This window comes from Lissotriton vulgaris, chromosome 11 (genome assembly GCF_964263255.1).
Source record: "Lissotriton vulgaris chromosome 11, aLisVul1.2, whole genome shotgun sequence".
Classification (NCBI taxonomy): domain Eukaryota; kingdom Metazoa; phylum Chordata; class Amphibia; order Caudata; family Salamandridae; genus Lissotriton; species Lissotriton vulgaris.
In genome coordinates, this window is record NC_141699.1 from 598,781,750 (window position 1) to 598,804,268 (window position 22,519).

Below are 22,519 nucleotides of genomic sequence, written 5' to 3' on the forward strand. Positions count from 1 at the left end.
AGTAGTCCAAAATACGGCAGCGAGGTTAGTCCTTAATGCTCCATCTAGGACTCCCTCCCGACCCTTACTGGTGCAACTCCACTGGCTGCCAGTGCGGCAACGCACTAAGTTTAAAATTCTGTGCACCATTCATAAATGCCTGATAGGTAAGGGCCCCAAATATCTTACAACTGCCTTTCTACCCTATGTTCCAGCCCGCTCTCTACGGTCCAGTAATCTTCACCTACTACAGGTCCCTAAAATAAAAAGGTCCCGTCAGGGAGGGCGTGCTCTGGCACACACTGGACCCGCTCTCTGGAATTCTCTTCCCCCTACATTAAAAAGTATTACAAACCATTTAGCTTTCCGCAAAACTCTTAAAACTTACCTCTTCACCAGTGGCTAATCTTCCCCCGGCCTTGGTTACTACTGGAAAGACCTGGTACACCTGTATTTTTCCTTCAAATAGCAAAAGCGCGGAGATACCCCTTCGGGGGTCTATTCAGGCGCTATAGAAGCACATAAAATAAAATAAAATAAAGCAGGTCTCTGGAGAAAGTTTCTTAAAAGTAGAATTTTCACCATAATCTTGTATTGCCACTGCATTACGCGTAGTGCCTATGTCCTATCACACAGACTCCATATGAGTGCTGTGACATTATTGCAAGTGCGTGTAACAAGAAGGAGAGAGAGGACTAGGTAGCTAGTCCGAGTCCCCGGGGGTTTATATGTGATTAAACAAAGAGGACTAGCTTAAGTTGACCAAAGTGTTGCAGTACTCAAGTTAGTTCTGTCACGGGCACCTTGTTGATGTATTCATGAAGCCCTCACCCACCAACCTAGTTGGTGGCATGCTTCATCATCGGGCCCACCCAGCGACACCTAGTATGTCCCGGGTGTGCTACGACGCCTGATTACAGCGGAGCTGGTATATTGCTGAGAGTGCAGTGAGGTTGGTTGAGTTGTGATTTAAAACGGCTTGGTGGTGGTCCCAGTACCCGAGGGTAAATTAAATTTTTATAACGGGGCCGTCACCAGCGGTTAAAAGTAAGGCTACAGGACGCGTGAGGGTGGCGAGTTACTGCCCCCTGCGTCCGCGAAATAAAACAGACTTAGTGTTGTGGTACAGACTATGTGATACACTCACTAAGACCGGTTCTCAGCAATATACCAGCTCCGCTGTAATCAGGCGTCGTAGCACACCCGGGACATACTAGGTGTCACTGGGTGGGCCCGATGATGAAGCATGCCACCAACTAGGTTGGTGGGTGAGGGCTTCATGAATACACTAACAAGGTGCCCGTGACAGAACTAACTTGAGTACTGCAACACTTTGGTCAACTTAAGCTAGTCCTCTTTGTTTAATCACATTATTGCAAGTAACATTCATAGTGGATTCATTGAGCCAGCATATCTTGTAAATGGATACCTTTTGGTAGGATGAACCCACTCAGTCCCTCCAGAATAACTCTAAGACCCTCCATGTAGACTTCATGTAAGGAATAACACTCTGATAACGCCCATGAGCTATATATCACAGGGATACGCCCATTGGGGCACTCCAGTGCATTTCACTCTTGTGGTATGCGGGGATCTGTCTACACTGTTTTCTGCACTTCATCCCACATTTCTGTAGAATGCCCTCTATCCATTGTCTGAGGTAATCTAAGAGCCTGTCGGAAGCTTGTGAATTACCTGGGTTTATATTTATGAATTCTCTTAGGAGTACCCATCCTTCACCTCTCACTGAAAGGGACAACACAAAAGGGTGTCTAGGAGCCTCTGTCATAAGCATTCCAAGACGAGTGGATCACCTGTCTCTGTAGGTTATCAGCAAAAACAAGAATGTGAAGGAAGGAAAGCTTGAATTAAACTCAGCAACTGCCGGTCACATGGGCTGACTTCCAAACCATTGTTTTCAACCCTCTGTACCACTTTGGACAGAGACCAGCCATTTAAAATCAGCCTTTGTCCAGCTCCAATTAGAACAGTCTAGCCCGAACTGCAAGGCTAGCTCACCTCAAGATGGGAACACAGAATAGTCTGAAACCAGTCTTGGGGTGCTTCTGTATCCCTCTCAGTGGGACTTGGCCTCGTACTCTGGCCTGGACTGTTCCTGTTGGAGCAAGACCAAGACTGATTTGCTTATAGCTTCACTCTGGCTGGAGAGGCGTATTGGACAAAATAAATTATGAACTGGGATGTGACCCTAAGTAATTATCATTAGTAAAGAATAATTCAGCATTCCACCCATCACTATTTCCTTTTCCTGTGCAGTGCCCTAAATGGAACTGGAATGCCCAGAGGTAGATGCCAACTCAAGGGTTTGGAGATTGCAAGGTGCACCCTCACTATCCCTTGCAAGGGGGTTGGGGGGAACTAAGGATTCCTTAAACCACTGCTTAACCAGTTTGAGGCTGAGAGTTGCTAAAATGACTTTTTGGTTCCTTGTATCTTACAGCCTTTTATCCACCAAATATTGGCGTTCTGACCCAAGTTTCCTACATTGAATTTGATGTTTCTTTCAAGGTTTTTCTCAAGTCAATCTGTGTTGTTTTCTCAGATGGTAGAGACCGAGTGCTACAAAGATCTGAATGTTTTTGGACCAAATGGGACACGTTCACCAGACCTGGATTGGAAACAGCTTCCCGAACCTCCGAAGCGGAGTCTCCTTCAGCGAATTTTTAGGCGGCATGTAAGCCCCCTTCCTAATATTTAATAACAGTATTGTCAATTTCCTAATGACTGTGTATGGACGGCAATGGGTAAATCATTATGCTTGGGTGTGGTTGCAGCGAATCATTAGTTATCCCTGGACTCATCGTTTTGCAATTACCTTCTATACTTCCTCAATCTGATCTTCCAATCTATAATTATCAAGCAATCCCTATTCCACTTAGTACATTTAACACGTCCCACAAAAAAAGATTTGGGCGATCTGGGGCCAAATGCCTCATTTCAGCTTTGAATTCCAAAGAACAATGTTGGATGTCTTCAAGGTGAATCCATCCAGTATGCCTGCTCTTGCAGTGATCTTTATGTATCCTGATGAGTCCCGTGCGTACCCATAGTTCTTTGTTTATGCTACTCAAATTTCCAGAGTGCAGATGCAAGCAGGTAGACCTGGTATGACAATTTATTTGTATGTGCTACTGCTGACAGAGCCTTGCGTACTTCAGATTGCAGTTCTTGGAATGAGTTTTGTCAAAGAGCTAGTCTGTTCCTCTTGAGAACAGACAGCTGTCTTCTAGAAAGAAAGTGGGAAGGTGGTCTGTGTAATACAGTGGTCTTCAAACTTTTGTAGGTTGAGCCCACCCAGCTGAATTTTTTTAGATGTTGGGCCCCCCCCCCCACCACCTGACAGAAAATTCTGGAATCTTGTACACTACATAATCGACTGCCACGTGCATATCACAGGCCATATTCGGCACATAATGTTTAACACAATAAGATTGTTTAGTAAACTGCATGTTTGTGAATGGTTGTGGTGAAATGACAGAGGTTTATTACACAGCACAAAACATATTTTTCAAAGACAAAATGTGCGCAAATTCTTTTTACTAGGATGCTTTGTTTTACACATGACCTAGATTAATAATAATACCACCAACATAAATGTGTGGACCCGTTTTGATCTAAAATTGCATGAAACAAAAACATTTCTCTGCAAATAGTAATGGACTCTCTCACATCAATCACATTAAAAAGAAATGAAACAAAACAGTACGTTCGAGGCATGTGGGCTGCTGAATTCATATCTGTGCATAGATCGCCGCCTAGTGTTGGGTCCGGATGATTGCACATTGTTGTCCTGGAAGAGTCTTCGAAGTATCACAAGATAGGTGGCTCCTCCCCTGGACTACAGTATGCATGGGCATCCCCTCCATCCTACGATTGTTTTTTTCCGGCATTGGGTTCGGATGTTACTATCTTAACTCAAGTTAGGAAAACTTTCTACAAAGCCAAAAGGCTTTCAACAGCATCGGTATTGTTTTCGTTCGGTACCGATACCTTTGCATCGAGAGGACATTGAGGAATCGGACGGGTTTTTCTTCCACTTCGACCCGATCTTCGATCAACGATGGAAAGAAGCCCATTTAAAGGTGTCCACTTTGTAATGCAAAATACTTGCACATCGATGTCCACCCAGTGTGCAACAAGTGCCTGTCCCCGGATCACAACAAAGCCAACTGTATGGCCTGTGCCCGGTTCAGGTCGTAGAAAACTTTTCGAATTCGGCGCGCGGCTCGATTGGAGTCGCAGAGATCAGCGCCTGTTCCAGAAAACATCTTCGGGACCGAAGACAAAGTGGTTGTTGATCTGGAGGATCGAGAAGAACACTCTGATCCGGCTTCGGGCCATGACTCCGAGTATGACGCCGAAGATGAAGAGGTCTTAGAAGAAGACGAAAACGTCGTTGAGGAGGTTGGAGATGACACAGAGGCCCTTGGGGCCGTAGAAGATAGCTCAGGCGAGGAGCTAGGCCCAACCGGTTATACGGGGGCCGACGATGAAGCGCTCACTAATGCTCAGGTCGAGGGATCGCCACAAGGCCTTACCCGAGATCTTCAGACTAGTTCAACAGCCTCGCATAAAGGCCCGGCTGCGAACATATATAAAGAGCCATCGGTTTCAACACCGACATCGGTCGATACGAAGACATCAAAACCAAAAGCATCACTGTCAAAACCGAAACCGAAAGTGAAGCTAACTCTGGTCGGCTCCAAGGCCTCAAACCCCTCGGAGCCGAAGAAACACAAAATAGCCGTCGATACAGAGAAGCTCAAGAAGGTCGTCGAGCCGAAGGTTGGGGCGCCGAAGGCCAAAGTCAAGGCTGTCGAACCAACAAAGCCAACAAAGAAGGGAGTCGACACACACAAAAGACCCTAACCAAAAGAAGGGTTCGATCCTCGGTCGAGGCCTGCGGACAAGACGAAGACTGGCTCCAAGGACCCTGTCTAGTCGACTTAACCGAGCCCATTCATAGCCAAAGAGGTGTCGGAGTCACTCCAACGCATCAAAGATAAGGCTACAGCAGTCGGGCCGAAGAAGGCCCCAACACCAAAGCTGGTCGGGAACGTTCACCACGCATCGACACCAGTCAAATTCGGGTTGCCACCGATGGTGCGTCCGAAGATGTTTGAACCGAAGAAAGGTATCGGAGCCATCAAAAAAGTGTCGATGGAGGTGGAGGCTACAGAGGAGCCTGAAGAACAGGAGTCGAGGCAGTTCATCGACTCAGAAACTGGTAGACTGTCCATATATAAAAGGAAGATCATACCAGAAACACCCATGGAGTCATATAGGATTCCCTTAAAGAAGACGAGGGACTCAACAACATCGCCAGTTCTTGTGGAACCTCTCCAATCCTATGGTCAAGAACCTCAGACTTTTTCACCCACATACTCAGATGTGGATGCAGGGGATGACGAAAATGAGGATGACACTTATCATGTGGACACTGATCCCGATGATCAAAACCAACCATGGGCAGACCCAGCTGACCCAAAAGATCCGCACACTGCCCCTGACACACACAGGTATACAGTGTAAAAACATCTCCTACTGAGGATACTACTGCCTTTTAACGGCCTTATTGAAAGGGCGGCAAGTAACCATGACGTATGACTACATGCTGACCCTGTGGAGGAAGACTTTCTGGTCGACACCTTTTCCACTTCAGAAAGAACAGTTAAGACCCTGCCCATGCTAAAAGGGGTCCTTAAGCATGCTGGTGACATTTTTACGGAGACCACCAGGGCCAGGGTTTTAAACCCAAGAATTGAAAAGAAATATAGACCGGCACCTGTGGACCCTACTTATATAAGAGGACAGTTGCCATTGGACTCATTAGTTGTTTCTAATGCACGTAAGAGGGCAAACTCCCAGACTACAGGTGATGCTCCTCCTCCTGACAAGGAGTCGAAAGTACTGGAAACTTCAGGAAAAAGGGTGGCAGCGCAGGCAGCCAACATCTGGCGCATTGCCAACACTCAGGCACTCTTAGCCAGATATGACAAGTCCCATTATGATACCCTTGAGACACTGTTGCAACACCTACCAGATCAGTACAAAGAGGGTGCAGAACTACTAATCCAAGAAGGAAAGCTTATAACCAATGCTTCCATCAAGTGCGTGCTAGCCGCAGCTGACACTGCAGCCAGGGCCATTAACACTAGCGTCATGTTAAGGAGATATGCCTGGTTAAGAATCTCGGGATTCAAGCCAGAAATACAAACTTCTATCCTCAATCAGCCAGTTAACCCGGACTACTTATTTGGACCTGAGGTTGACACCACCCTTGAAAAAATTAAGAAAGACACCGAGACTGCAAAGTCTATGGGGGATCTGCAGTCCCAGCAGTTTCGGGGTGGCTCTTTTCGTCGCTCCAATACTAGAGCATCTTCAAGAGGCCAATCCACACAGCAGACATGTACAATAAAGGAGGTACACAATCCACCTACAATAAAAACAACAGGGGGGGATATCATGGAAACAACATCAAGGGCAGAGGAAGATGAAACAACAGTTCCAGATCCTCTGCTAATAACAAACAGTGACTCCCTGTCACTGCCCCCCGACCACTTAACACCTGTCGGGGGAGACTACAAGAGTTCCTGCCAGTCTGGAAATCCATCACCACAGACAGGTGGGTGAGAGACATTGTCCAGTACGGGTATTGTCTGGAATTAACATCCACTCCACCCAACATACCACCAAGACACTGTCCTATGTCCGCAGAGCACCTACACTTATTGCAGCAGGAGGTCGTCAGCATGCTGCAAAAAGGGGCCTGTAGAAGACCAAGGCTCAGGGGTGTACTCTCTGTATTTCTTGGTACCCAAAAAGGACGGGTCTCTAAGACCCATACTGGACCTCAGGCCTCTAAACAGCTACATTCTGTCAGAGCATTTTCATATGCTCTCTTTACAGCAGGTTCTACCGTTACTCAGTCAGGGAGACTTCCTCGCGACTCTGGATCTAAAAGATGCGTATTTCCATATACCCATACACCCATCACACAGACAGTATCTCAGGTTCACTATTCAAAATCAACATTATCAGTTCAAAGTCCTCCCTTTCGGAGTAACAACGGCACCCAGGGTGTTCACTAAGTGCCTGGCGACAGTAGCAGCACACCTAAGAAGACAGCACATACATATCTACCCTTATCTGGACGACTGGCTTATTCAAGCAAAGACGGCCCAGCAGTGTGCCAGCCACATGTCCCACACCATTCATCTTCTTCACAGTCTGGGATTCTCGCTGAATTATCCAAAGTCAAATCTTCAGCCCGCCCACGTGCGACAGTACCTGGGCGCGACAATAAACACTCTGGCAGCCAAAGCTCAGCCAAATTCAGCGAGGATAAACAGCATGCAACTGCTGATACAGAAGTTCAGACCCCAACACTCACTTCCAGCAAGAGTGTTCATGCAGTTGATAGGCATGATGGCCTCCTGCATCTTCATAGTCCTGCACGCAAAACTACGTATGCGCCCGCTTCAGGAGTGCTTAGCAAGTCAGTGGAATCAGGCTCAAGGACAGTTGAAAGACCTAGTGTTGGTGAGCGGTCGGGCGTACAACTCTCTGCATTGGTGGAACCCACAAAATGCTATGCGGATAAATGGAAAAGGTTTGTCATATATTGTAACAACAATGACATTAACCCACTGGATGCATCTATTCAGAACATTATCTGTTATTTGTTGCATTTATACAAATGTAATCTAGCGTACAGTTCCATTCGTATACATTTATCCGCAATAGCAGCTTATTTTCAGAACAGGCAGCACCTCTCACTATTCAGAGTGCCTGCCATTAAAGCTTTTCTGGAGGGACTTAAAAGAGTGATCCCTCCCAGACACCCACCTTCACCAGTCTGGAACCTGAATGTGGTCCTCACCACACTGATGGGACCACCTTTTGAACCTCTACACTCTTGTGAGATTCGATTTCTGACCTGGAAAGTTGCTTTCCTAGCAGCCATTACCTCACTGAGAAGAGTTAGTGAACTCCAGGCACTAACCATTCAAGAGCCATTCATACAGGTCCACGAAAATAGAGTTGTACTACGCATCAACCCTACATTTATGCCTAAGGTGATTTCGCAGTTCCACATGAACCAGACCATAGAACTGCCAGTTTTCTTTCCTAATCCGGAAAATGTCGCAGAGAGATCCCTACACACATTAGATGTCAAAAGGGCTCTAATGTACTATATAGACAGAACAAAGGATTTCAGAAAAACAAAACCGCTTTTTGTTGCATTTTCTCCACAACACAAAGGCAACCCCATCTCCAAAGCAGGGATAGCCAGGTGGATTGTTAAGTGTATACAGATTTGCTATGCTAAGGCTAAACGCACACTAGCCATTCCACCAAGAGCACACTCCACACGTAAATTAGGAGCATCCATGGCTTTCCTGGGGAATATTCCTTTAGAAGAGATATGTATGGCAGCCACATGGTCCACCACACATACATTTACGAAACACTACTGCTTAGATGTGCATTCTAAACAGCAGGCAGCTGTAGGACAGGCTGTTCTCAAAACTCTTTTTCAGACTGCTGCAGCTGGCACGGGCAGCCGCCGCTAACAGGAGGGACTGCTATGTAATCTATGCACAGATATGAATTCAGCAGCCCACATGCTTCGAACCGAATATGCTACTTACCAGTATGCATCTGTTCTTGGCATGTATAGAATAAAATAGAATAGAAGCCATTTGTAAAGCGCCTGGTTACTCAAAAACAGAGTGTCCCCGCGCTGAAAACTGGAAAGGACCCTGGAAGAATGAGTACAGGGGGAAAAGGACAGGGCCAGGGGGAAGAGAGGGGGATCAGATTCGGGGGAAGAGGAGAGTTTTCAATTTTCCTCAATCTTGTTTTAGAAGGTTCCATCCGCATCTCGAAGCGGAGTTCGTTCCAGCCTTTGGCAGCCAGGTATCTGAATGAGGAGCCGCCCATCTTGGCTCTGGTTATCTTAGGAATTTTAAAGATCATCGTACCAGAAGATCTAAGATTCCGGGTAGGGCGATGTATTGTAAGTAGGCTGTGCAGATAGTCTGGGCCAGTTCCATGGGCTATGCGGTGGGCGAAGCAAAGGGCCTTGAATTTAATTCGCTCCCTGATGGGGAGCCAATGGAGTCTAGTCAAGGCCATTCTCCCTGAGGCTCTTCGAGTTAACTTGAGCACAAGGCGCGAAGCTGCGTTTTGGACACATTGGAGCTGGTGCATGCTCTTCTTGTTCAGACCCAATAACAAGGCGTTCCCATAGTCCAGATGGGGGTTGACTACGGCATGAACGATTGTCTTTCTTGAGTCTATGGGAAGAAGATCAAGGACCTTCCGAAGAACCCTCAGTATGCTGAAGCATCTTGCTGTGATTTTGTTCACATGAGGTTTGTATGACAGGTTGGAATCCAACGTTATGCCCAAGTTCCGCACCGAAGCCACAGGGCAAGGTAAACTGCCCAGTTCCGCTGGCCACCACATGTGGGACCATGCGGAGGAGGATTTTCCCACCACCAGCAGCTCGGTTTTGTCGCCATTGAGGCGAAGGCAGTTATTGTTCATCCAAGCTGCCACGGAGGAGAGGCAGTTGGAGAAATTGGTGGCATCCTCTCTGTGGTCGGGCGTAAGTTTGAACATCAGTTGGGTGTCATCAGCGTAGCTAACAATGCCCACCCCATAAGTCTCTACTATGCGAGCCAGGGGCTCCATATAGATATTAAATAGGGTAGGGCTCAAACTTGTATGGCATGTAGGGCTGCTGACATTCATATCGCCCACCCTCCTCCCCGGCGCCTGTAGCAGCTGTAGCATTCAGAATTACTATGTAGCATGGACATCACTCACTATATTGCACTCCATCTCTGCCACAATGGGGAAAAACAATCTGAGGATGGAGGGGATGCCCATGCGCACTCTAGTCCAGGGGAGGAGCCACTTATCTCGTGATACTTCGAAGACTCTTCCAGGACAACAATGTGCAATCATCCGGACCCAACACTAGGCGGCGATCTATACACAGATATGAATGTCAGCAGCCCTACATGCCAAGAACAGATGCATACTGGTAAGTAGCATATTCGTTACAAGAATCTGTTTAGGAATTATACCAGGCCATCAGGGAAAAAACAGAGCAGCCCTCTATCATGGGAACCCCTGAATGGCTGGATTGCAGTGCATGTAAATATGTCCTTTTGTGATTTAGGACGAAAACCTTGATGGGGCACGACATGCCCATACTTGTGTACAGGGGCACAACTAGACCCGAACTTCGGGGGGGCTAACACTCCCATCCAGGGCTGGCCCTAGCACGGGTCGCACATAGTGCAACGGTCTGTTTTGGCGCCCCTACCCAATTTCCTCCTTCTCCATGAATTTCACACTACCACTCACAAACATTCCACCCCATCTCTCTATAGCACCTTTCCGGCAAACATTTCATTTTTTTATAGTGCTACTCATAGTTTATCCACACTCAGTTATTTGATCTGCATGGTACACGTTCTTTGTAGCAGGCACATTAAACCTCTGTGCTGTGTGGGTGTCAGGAGTACCCATGTGAGTGCACGTTGAGCAATGCAACATTGTGGGAGTAGGAGTGACTGCAGGGTGAGTGAGTTGACCATATGAATTTGGGTGCTGATGTAAGTGCAGAGTGGGACAAATGAATGTATGGTTAATGATGGTCTTATTTGAGTGAGTATGCACATTGAGCAGTAAGGGGGACATGTGAGTGAAGTGGTTCATGAGTGCAGGGTGAGTACTAGTGTGCTCGTGTGACTGCAGGGTGAGGTACAGGGTGAACAGCACAAGTGCATTGTGAGTGCAGAGTGATCACTGTGAGTTCTGGGTGAGCGTGTGATCAGTGCAAGTGTCTGGTGATCAGTGTGCGTGCATGGTGATCAATGTGAGTGCTGCGTGATTATTGCGAGTGCAGGATGAGGGGGTGAATGGTGAGTGCATGGGGATCAGTGTGAGTGCATTGTGATCGCTCTGAGTGCAGGGTTAATGGTGGGAGTGCATGGTGATCAGTGTGAGGTCATTATGATTCCTGTGCGTGCAGGGTGAATGGTGTGAGTGCATGGTGATCAGTATGAGTGCAGTGTGATCACTGTGAGTGCGGGGTGAATGGTGTGAGTGCACTGTCATCAGTGTGAGTGCATTGCGATCGCTGTGAGTGCAGGGTGAAAGGTGTGAGTGCAGGGTGAATGGTCTCAGTGCATGGTGATCATTGCGAGTGCTTGGTGATCACTGTGAGTGGGTGAATGGTGTGAGTGCATGCTAATCAGTGTGAATGCATTGTGATCCGAGTCAGTGCATGGTGATCAGTGTGAGTGCATTGTGATCGCTGTTAGTGCAGGGTGAGCGGGTGAATGGTGTGAGTGCATGGTGATCAGTGTGAGTGCATGGTGATTACTGTGAGTGGGTGAAAGGTGTGAGTGCATGCTAATCAGTGTGAATGCATTGTGATCCGAGTCCGTGCATGGTGATCAGTGTGAGTGTATTGTGATCGATGTGAGTGCAGAGTGAATGGTGTGAGTGCATGGTGATCAGTGTGAGTGCATGGTGATCAGTGTTAGTGTATTGTGATTGCTGTGAGTGCAGGGTGAATGGTGTGAGTGCAGGGTGAATGGTGTGAGTACAGGGTGAATGGTGGGAGTGCAGGGTGAAGGGTGGGAGTGCAGGGTGATCAGTCTGAGTGCAGGGTGATCAGTCTGAGTGCAGGGTGATCAGTCTGAGTGCAGGGTGATAAGTCTGAGTGCAGGGTGATCAGTCTGAGTGCAGGGTGATCAGTCTGAGTGCATGGTTTTCAGTCTGAGTGCATGGTGATCAGTCTGAGTGAATGGTGGGAGTGCATAGTGATCAGCCTGAGTGAATGGTGGGAGTGCATGGTGATCAGCCTGAGTGCATGGTGATCAGCCTGAGTGCATGGTGATCAGCCTGAGTGCATGGTGATCAGCCTGAGTGCATGGTGATCAGCCTGAGTGCATGGTGATCAGCCTGAGTGCATGGTGATCAGCCTGAGTGCATGGTGATCAGCCTGAGTGCATGGTGATCAGCCTGAGTGCATGGTGATCAGCCTGAGTGCGTGCATGGTGATCAGTCTGAGTGCGTGCATGGTGATCAGTCTGAGTGCGTGCATGGTGATCAGTCTGAGTGCGTGCATGGTGATCAGTCTGAGTGCATGGTGATCAGCCTGAGTGCATGGTGATCAGCCTGAGTGCATGGTGATCAGCCTGAGTGCATGGTGATCAGCCTGAGTGCATGCATGGTGATCAGCCTGAGTGAGTGCATGGTGATCAGTCTGAGTGCGTGCATGGTGATCAGTCTGAGTGCGTGCATGGTGATCAGTCTGAGTGCATGGTGATCAGCCTGAGTGCATGGTGATCAGCCTGAGTGCGTGCATGGTGATCAGCCTGAGTGAGTGCATGGTGATCAGTCTGAGTGCGTGCATGGTGATCAGTCTGAGTGCGTGCATGGTGATCAGTCTGAGTGCATGGTGATCAGTCTGAGTGCATGGTGATCAGTCTGAGTGCATGGTGATCAGTCTGAGTGCATGGTGATCAGTCTGAGTGCATGGTGATCAGTCTAAGTGCATGGTGATCAGTCTCAGTGCATGGTGATCAGTCTCAGTGCATGGTGATCCGTGTGAGTGCATGGTGATCCGTGTGAGTGCATTGTGATCCGTGTGAGTGCATTGTGATCGCTGGGAGTTCAGGGTGAGAGGGTGAATGGTGTGAGTGCATGGTGATTAGTGTGAGGGCATTGTGATCAATGTGAGTGCAGGGTGAGCATGAAAGTAAAGGGCGAGAATGAGGAGTGAGTTGTCTGAATGCAGGGTGCATTCCCAGACACTTGAACTAACTCGGCAGGTTATTGACGGCATAGTAGGTTTTCAGATATGTTAAACTATTACTATTATGGAATTAACCAGGGATCAAGGTGGAGGAAATACATGAGCTGATCTTCCAACAAACTTCCAGTTTTATGGTTAGGGTTGCCAGCTCATTATTTTGATGGCCCAGTTGGTACAAAAATAAACACTCACCTAAAGCTGTATTGCCAGCACTTGTCTGTGCATACTTTGAACAGCAAATATAAATAGTAGCACTTTTAATTGTGTTCGAGGGCTGCCTGAATGGTCCATGACTGATAATAAAAAGGAACAAAGACAGAAAAGTCACATTACAAATGTATACATATTTATTTATATGCATATTTGGTGTCAAGACAAGCAATTTGCAGGCTGTTTAACCCTTTCCCTGCTGCCGTCGGCCAATGGCCGACGGCAGCACTACCTTACCAGTGCTGCCGTCGGCCATTGGCCGACGGCATCCCACCCGCACACGAAAACGCCCGCACCGCGGCGGAATTACCGCCGCGGTTAACGGGTTAAAAAACACATGGCTGGCTGGCATTTTTCTTATGGTAACTTGAAGCCCTGTGGGTGTTGCAGCGCCTGCCTGTGTAAATTTAAAAGAAACTTTGTATCCTTTCTCCTAAGAGTTTCCTCCCAGGACGGGGTTAAAGTGGTAGAACTGAAATGCTTCAGCTCCCTTGCTAAAACTGATAGCAAGGAACAGACCGTCATTTCAGCTGCAGTGGGAGGCAAGGAGTCTCCTCTGCTATGAAATCGAACACAAAGGAACAGGACTGACTGTTCGTTTGTTTTCGTTTTTGGCAGAGGAGACCCTGCCTCCCATTGCAGCTGAAGCATCCCAGCTCTACCAATTAACCCCCTCCTGGGAAGGTTAACTATTAGCTCATTACATGACAAAAGCGCAAGTCGTGCTTTATCTATTTCCCCTCCCTCCCCCACTCCAGCCCTCAGTTACTGAGCTCGCCAATAAACAGATTCCCATTTGAAAGGGGTGAAGACTTGCAAGCCTCGGGACAGTAAAAGACTCTGAAAGGCAAGATCTTAGTGTGGCGTGCGCGCCCCCCCCCCCTGAGATGTCAACCCGGCCGCACTTTAAAGAGGGATTTGAGATCACCTTGCAAGCGGGTACAGTGAGTAACTTCATCCGCCTGCAAGGGGATGTCTGGGCAGTTCATAGGACCGCCATTCTCCCCTTCAGAGGGCTGCCATCAGGGGACACGCTATCAGTGCGCCCTCAAACCGCTTCTTTGCCTCTCCGCTCTTGTCTATAATACGGCACAAAGGCAAAGGGATTACCTCATTTGCATGGGACCCTGCCCCCATGCAAATGAGGGAATGCCCTCTTGAAAATGCACTGGTGCTACATGTGCGCCAGCACTATAAGTATTACAGAAGGGGCCAAACAAGTGGTTGCGACTCCTTCTGTAATATCAGTGCACAAAGTGGGCACAAATGCTTGCTGCGCCCTAGGGGCACTTTCTGTAATACCGCCTCTTGTGTGTTCTTTGACAATCTACCTGAAGCCAACGCACTACCTGGCTCTAGCCAGGAGGTATCTGCAGCTCAGCCTTCATCCTTTATCTCGCTGTCGCTAAATCAAACTTCCCTTCTGGCTTTTTAAATCAGTGGTAAGGGCCATTTCAAATAGAATGAGGTCCGCACGGTTTCACTTTTGTTTGAAATGCCTATGGCTCAATTTAAGTTTTCCAGAGAGATGGTACAGAGGCATAGCCAATAACACAGCATTTTTGTTGTTGGTAATAAAAAAATGTAAAGTACCGAACTAATCCTTGAGAATTTCCAAATGCAGAAAGTCAGTCTTAATTGAATTGTAGTCACAAACTGACTATTTGATATGTTGTGTGCCTAAACTGTAAACTTCATAAATATGCTTAGCCTATGTTTCACATTATGCCCATGCATTGCAGAATGTGGTACTTTCTTGGGGTTACATTAGGCAATGGAACATTGGATCTGTGGTTGATTAACTTTTATTGTGCAGTGCTTATATTGTCTGGAGTCCTTAGGTGAAGGAGCGCACAGCGTCTATGGTTGGTGCGGACTGCTTCAAGTCTGATTGGCTTGGGTTCACTGATTTACAAGTGCTGAGAGCACTTAGAGAATGCTAATGCCCATAATGAATCTTCTTGTAGAAACAGAACGTTTGTATTGTTTCGACAGGCAAAAAGAAGCCGTGTTTGACATCTAGTACATTAAGCCTACTTTATTACTTTATTGTTGAGTTCTGTCAGGCTTTGATTGTATGTGAAGTGAGCCAAGGGCATGTAGGAGCTTGCTTTCTGTAATCTTATGGGGAGACCAGGTCTTAAGACAGGTCTGTGTTGGACCAAGCAGATCTAGGGCTGCTTGGAATAGTTGGAAGCTCGAGTTGGGGAACGTGATAACCTTAAGCCGATAAACAGCAAAAAGTGATCAGGGTGGAAGTGAATTATTCCACATGAGAGTTCGGGGAACTAAGAAACCATGTTTCAAAAATATTATTGGATATGCCCCAGTGAATGCTGAATATCTTAAGAAATGGCCATGCCATTTGCAGGTGTATGAGATAAAGTACAAGGTACAATATTAATAGAGTCTCATCACAAACTGAATTGATTGTAGACATACAGAAAATAGGGGATTTCACCGTACTCCATGATGCTCACTGTTTCGGCCTGCGAGTCAACCCGTGTAGGATTCCTTTACTACCATATGTAGAAATATATACAGATTAGATGATCCAACACAAGAACTAGAATAAATCCCTGAACTAATTTGTACATAAGCTGCTCACAAAAGTCTATGGGAGAAAGAATAGAACTAGAAAATCCGATTAGGGTGAATCATATAAGGAAGAATGGCAGCGGGTAAAGGAAGTGTACCATGCACTACAATTAAACCAATGTTGCAATTCTGGTTTGAAACATGTAATTCCAGAAAATTGAACCAAATATCATCAAACGTCTCCATATGATTTTTAAGTCCGTATGAACCATATCCTCAAACTTGGTTTCCTTTAAAGTGATAGAAGTTTACTTTTTGCATGCCACTGTCCTCAGCACCCATACATTTTTTTTATCAATGTTTATACTCCTGGGTTTTGTTGTGCACCTTAATGTAGCTAGACAGGTATCTAACTTGCTTACCCAAGGTTGTTCCTAATCTTTTATTCTTTTCACGAAAGTACAGACTTTAGGGCATGGACACAATATGTGCTATGAAGTCCCCCCCTCCTACCTTTTTGTGCCTCTCTTGTTTTTTTCTGTATTTTTCAGCTCACTTGGATAATTCACACCAAGGATAGTCCTCTAATCTATATTGAGGACAACTGCCTTAAGCCGAATGCTCATAAAAAACCAAGGCAATATGTGACCGATATGAATAATAACTGTGGGTGTGGCCGTGCATGGTTGTTTAACCTTAAATATTTGCTTTGGTCCTTTACATTTGTTTGAAATCCTCAGCATATAAGCACTGCTTTATTTTAGCTGAAACATGTCGCTGTAACTGAAGTTTGTGTAGTTACAGTCTGATTAGGTATGTATTACTTTTGAATATCCCAAATCTTCTGCCCACTAAGACAGCAATAATTGTCAAGGCTGTTGCGTTGGTGCATTTTGGTTTACGCTGCATGCTCTGCATTCCAGATCCTCTTGGTCTGGTGAGTGGCTTTGGTAGTTCTGAGACTCAGTCGCTTGTAGGGTGCTTTTTTATAGAGCTGTTTTGATGTATATGCTAGCTTCAGACACTGCTGGATCCTCATGTTGTATGATATTTAGTTCAAAGATGCCAGATTGGCTTGCAGAACTTTATATAGACTAAAAGTAGATTGGACTACAATTTTAGTTGAGATCTTTTGGATTGGCAGAATCGCACAGTCTGACAGGAAGTCAGCCTTCTTACATTTGAGGCTTTCTCTAACCAAAGCTCTAATACAAAGTATCTGTACTTTGACATGGAATGTTATGATATCTTGATTGCAAATGCATTTCCCTTCCTACATTTAAATGTTCATCCATTTACAGTTGAAATCTTGGCAGATGCTTCCTTTAGCGCTCAAGTAATAGACTCAAGAAGAAGGGATCTTCATGATTTGTCTTTGACAAAGACATTGTTCATTCCCACACTAGGCCTGTCTTCTCCCTGTGCTGGTAGTAAACTTCACCACTTACCTGACACGAAGTCATGTCTGTCCCTCCCCTTATTTCCCTTAAATACTATAGTTTGATTCATCCCTCACTTGGCTTTAAACCTGATCCTTTAGGTGCCCTTTTGGTTCCATGTAAAGCTAGCCGCATAGAAAGGCAAACTAACGGCTCGGGTTCGGGTAGGAGCAGGTGATATCCTCAGCCTTGTGAATTGTCCTATTTGCTCGCCGTCTGTTTGTGGAGATGAGGAAAAGTGGCTCCATTCTTGCTGCTCCCCCCATAGCTACAGAGGTGCTCCACAGTTGTGATGCAAGTCACTGGCAGTTTTGAACTACACTACAACCAATCACAATGCAGCATCCTGAACGTATTTCCAATTTGAAATAAAAATCAATGGTGATTATATAAATAAAGGAGAGTTATACTAGAGAATAGGTTCTGAATTGATGGTGGAATGTGCAAACAACATTTGATGTAATCATCCACTTATAGTTTTATGTTTGTGTTACCACTCAATGAAGTGTAATATCTAATAGCTTCTTTTGTCTTTCCTTCTCTTCATCCCTTTTAGCATGCTGACTACACTATCAGCACAAGCAATACAAATTCCAATGCAACACCTGACGGAAACTCGCACACAACAACAAACTCTACTTCTCAAGCCCGGACAACGTCGACAGCAGCAGCAGCACAAGCATCCTCTTGACAATTGGCTAGAGAGACAATCTTATGAGACATTATATATATATATATATATATAAATATATAGAAATTAAAACTTTTCATTGGCCACTCCTTCTCTCTGCCACACGCTATAAGGTCGTCTAATACCTTCTCAGGTTTACGCTGGATGTGAGGTAAAGAGTGTTTCAGTAGCTCTGGGAACTGAAGTGAGAACCGCGCCAATCTTGTTATTTTTATTTTTTACTTGTAGTATCTTCCTCTGGAAACTTTAGAAACTCAATGAAATTGCTTTGGGATTCTCAGGCCAAAAACCCCACTTACATGTCACCTTATTACAGGACGGAACAAGGTAAACAATAGATGGGCATACACAATATTTTACTTTCGTTTTCCATTTTTTAATTGAGTAAGATGCCAAAGTGCAGTATGCTAAAACTGGTGAAATAAGACTTTTGTGGTCTTTTTTTTAAAGTCTGCATCTTTTTGTACTGTTTGGTTAGGCTTTGTTACAAAATAAGATGGTCTCTGAGTGTTATGGTTTTATCTCCTGTTATGAACATTGTAGTTGAAAAGCAGAAGAGCTGAACGGAGGGAACATTGAGTTTTTACCAGAGCAATTGTGGATGTCCTATTTAATTTCTGATGGATTTTAGCCTTTTGATAGTCAAAGACCCAGTGTAAAATAAGAGGTCTGGTCTTTGGGGATGCTCCTAATGGTGGCAGAAGTAGGATCCTGTGGGTGCTGATGAACAATAGTAATACTTCATCCCTCCTTGGGAAGACTCTTATACAGAGTAGGCACACGTCAGGCTTTTTCATTGTGCTTGGTCTTGCATCTAACACCTTCACAACCTCTAAGGAATGGGAATTCTTGGAGTTCAGAGAGAAAATTGAAGTTGGTGTGTCCAGAGATCCTTATTGGTGAGCAGCAGATGCTGCTGGACTCCTCTTAAATATAGTTCATTGCATTATGTTTTTCCTGGTCTTCATTGCTTGGGTTTAAAAAACCCTTAGTCCTTCTCTTTCTAAACTTCACCAGTTTCTAAAGAGGTTTGTGTACTCAGGAGATACTTTCTCTTTTCTCTCTGGCTGTGAGTTTTCAACATTATTCCTGTTTTGGTTGCACTGGTGGAAGGGACGTTTTTGACAGGTACCCTGAAGCACAAGGGGAAGCTCTGCTCTGAATCTTACCTGTCTCACATCCACGGTTTAAGAAACCTTCTCGGAGTCCGATTTTGTTCTTAAATGTTAGCAGTGCTGCCATTATATCTCGAAATATACCAGAGAAAATATACTTCAAATTAAAACATAACATTGGAAAAGTGATTAATTTAAAAAATAAATCAGTGAAATACTTTACATCGGAATTAAGATAATTAAATTAAGGATAGGACTTTACATCGGAATTAAGATAATTAAATGAAGGATACGGACAAAATTAGGCTTAAGGGCAGGATTAGGTTTAGAGTTGGTTAGGGCAAGAGCCAAGGTTAGATTTAGGTTAGGATAACGTTTTACATTGGATTACTGTTTAGGTAAGAACCAGGGTTAGAACTTGTGGTCAAGGGGCAGAGTTAAGTTTGCATTGGAAATGATTAGGGTCAAGGTTAGAGTATGGGATAAGAATAAGATTGGAAAAGGTTGGATTTGAACGAGGGGCAAAGGTTATGGTAAGGGTTGGGGATAGGAGTAGGTTTTAAATTATTTCAAAAAAATAATTAGAGAGATGTACAAAAATTCATTTTTCAACAAGAAGGTAGTTTGATTGAAAATAAGTACCATTTTACACATTTTACAATTAAATAGTTTTTTTAAATAGCTTGCATTAGGAAAGCAAAATCTCTCCTTTCATTACAATGGTTTTCAGTGCAAACAACATATCTGAAAATGTGTTTCCCCAAAATATATAGAGATGAAATTACATAGATCTTGACCATGTCATTCCGTACTTCTCAAAATCATCTCACTGCCTTTGGACAGGATTCTGGTGTTATAGTTACAAGTTGGTTATTATTTTGTGCCGTAATGAGGCATCCAGTAAATACCAATACCATGGGGTGCTACAGTTACCAGATGCATTAATACTGCAACTTGACTATTTTAACATATGGGAAATGGCAGATAGTGAACAATATTATTTTCCTGTTTTGGAGTACGCTAACTTGGATTTTTTGCGGTTTTTGCACCCACGAATTCCACCAACTAGCGAAAATCATGAAGGCAAGTTCATGTGAGTTCAATGTTTACAACACAAGCTATAATTCTAATTGCAAGATTGCCATGGTAGGTGGAATGCCCGCTTTAGGGCTCATATTTCTTAACATCACCAGCACCCATCCTTCGAGTCCAACTATAATCTGTGACCCCTAACTTCAAATTGTGAGACCTGAGGGCATTTGAATGTAGAGTATGGGAAAGAGGAAAAGCCAAGGGGGACGGGAGGGTTGCACTTGAACAAAGGGAAGGGGGCGGCCTAGCTTCTTCAGACTGTAAAAGCTTCTCTTCATACTGGTACGGTTCCAATCAGTTGGCACCTTAAGGATAGTAAAAGACGGCTAGAGTCAGTAGGACAGATATTTTGTTGTTTTTTCCCCTTCATATCCTGAAAATGGTGAAAATAAAGCATTTTTTAAAGCTTATAGTGAACACCTTTTGGCGCAAAACTAACAAACTGCCACATTGAAATGGATGGCTATGTTTACCCATCTAGGAAGTGATGTGTTTAACTGTAGTATCTTTGATTGGAAGTTCAAGATTTGTAAATAGGAAACTAGATACCTCCTTCAGCACAGTATGGTACCTGTAAATGTAAAATGTTTAAAGAACTAGACACAGTGGAACTCAATTTCAGCATGTAGTCACAGAAGAGTTTCACGAGGAACGGTGTGAGTTATCATGATTCCTGCACATCTGATATAATTCGGATTATTTTTTTCCATTTTTATTTGTTTCAAGTGCATTTGTTTGAATGTACAAATGATTTCTGAAGACGCATCATAGTAAACTTACCTGATGGTGTTGTACCACCAGCCTCTACCATGTATCACCACAAACTTTCCGATGTACAGGGGTGTATCTCAGTGCATGGCTACTATAATACTCCAGCAATTTTCATTTCTCCCAAGAGGCGATGATTCTTCATTGGAGTTTGGCAGAGCAAGTTGGCAAACTTTTGGGGGGGCGCAGAGGTGTTTAAGAGGATTCAGGGCAGTAGTATTTTCTGTGCATTGAAACATTGCATCAAGACACCTGGTTCGCCAGCACCAGCATGGATGTTCTCCCATGCGTAGTCCAGAATGCATGGTTTCCCACCTACATCTGCGTGGCCTGCCATCATAGGCACAGAGAACGCACTTGAGAGAATATGTGGCATACTCTCACAAAACCCGCAGGGGAGCCTCCAAAACCCGGATTCCTCTCCAGGAAGGGACTTTTCGAAATAACCAATGTTAAAGACCGGATTGCTGTTGGATCCGCCCCGGAGTTCCTGATTTAGCATAGGACTTTGACGCATGTTCTAGACTGCTCCTTTCAGAAACTGGACTGGAGATGGAAGTTAAGTAGGTCAGCATCACTGCCCCATTCCAAGTCTACCTCAGAGAGGCGAGCAAAGCCCACCAGTGCTTCAAAGGGGGGTTTCATGATGGATCTGTCGACCTGGACATTATTGCTAAGGGTTTTGAAGATTATTTTTTTTAAACAATAAATGTGATTATTATTTCTTGTTTTTACAAATCGAGCCAACTGTTGTCTTTTTTCATTGTGTAGTTTGGAAATCAGAACTTGCTTTTTATATATTTATGCCGAGTTTTAGGGAGGGGATTTCAGCCCTTTGTTGAACTGTGCACTGTTTATGAACACATAATACTTCAATCAAAATAACAGAGAATATGTTTAATACCTGCTATTCATGTTGAAGTGGGGTACAACATTTTAATGGTGTCTCGGGATTATGTTTGTCATTTTAGTAATTTTGTGTTCTAGACCTTTTTCAAAAGACTGTAGATCCTGGTGTGAAGATGCAGACATGTCAATCTTCAAAAGATGCACCAGCCACAGGGTCAAAGTTACAGCAGTGTGGCATATTCGTTTGCTGGATGAATCTTATAGAGTCACATGATTCTCAAATTCTGTTTCATTTTTATCTATTCTAGTGCTTTGGTTGAGCTCTCACAGATGCACACAATATATTTCGGTTCTTTTAAAAATACATAAAAATTGAATGTTATCAAAAACACACATGACATTCTGTGCCAGAAAAAAAACTGCTCATCTTTCGAAAACTAGTTTTATTTGTTAGAAACTTAGGATGTAGAAACACTCCTTTTAAATGAATCAATTTAGTGAAGCCAAGAAAACATAATTTTCATTTTGGAGACCAGTTCCTTGTGTACACTTCTACGATTCTAATCGAGAGAAGCCCCTCTTGAAATATAAGATGCATGTGACAAATCTCCCAGTTTGTCAAATGAATAATGTGAAAATATGAGTCCAATTAATATTTTTTGAAAAAACATTTTGGGTATTCTGACAAGGTTAATATCAATATTCAGGAAATCAGCACCAGGACTACTCTACAATTTCAAAGGACATTTTCACTTAGCCCACCACCACAGTATGTGTGTGTCAGGTTCATGTTAGGGGTGGCACATTCAATGACATTAGTATGAAATGTCGGTGTGGAAGTGGGATTCGAGAGACCCCATAGGTTGTTATAATTTTGAAAGGAACCTCTTGCACAATGATTAGGCACACCCATTAGCCTACATCTGTCCATGCCACAAAGCCGCTGTTCTGACAGTGTCTTATAGTA

The 22,519-nt window shown here is 44.6% G+C and overlaps 1 protein-coding gene across 1 annotated transcript in view; it reads left to right on the forward strand.

The window, feature by feature from the left end:
- Positions 1-21,441, forward strand: part of LOC147683206 (G protein-coupled receptor kinase 5-like) — an 82,675-nt gene extending 61,234 nt beyond the window's left edge. Inside the window, exons 7-8 of the mRNA XM_086943692.1 lie at positions 2,543-2,674; positions 17,594-21,441. Coding sequence (XP_086799818.1) covers positions 2,543-2,674; positions 17,594-17,728 — 267 coding nt within the window. The 3' untranslated portion in view covers positions 17,729-21,441. The remainder of the gene's footprint in view (positions 1-2,542; positions 2,675-17,593) is intronic.
- Positions 21,442-22,519: the final 1,078 nt, after the last annotated feature.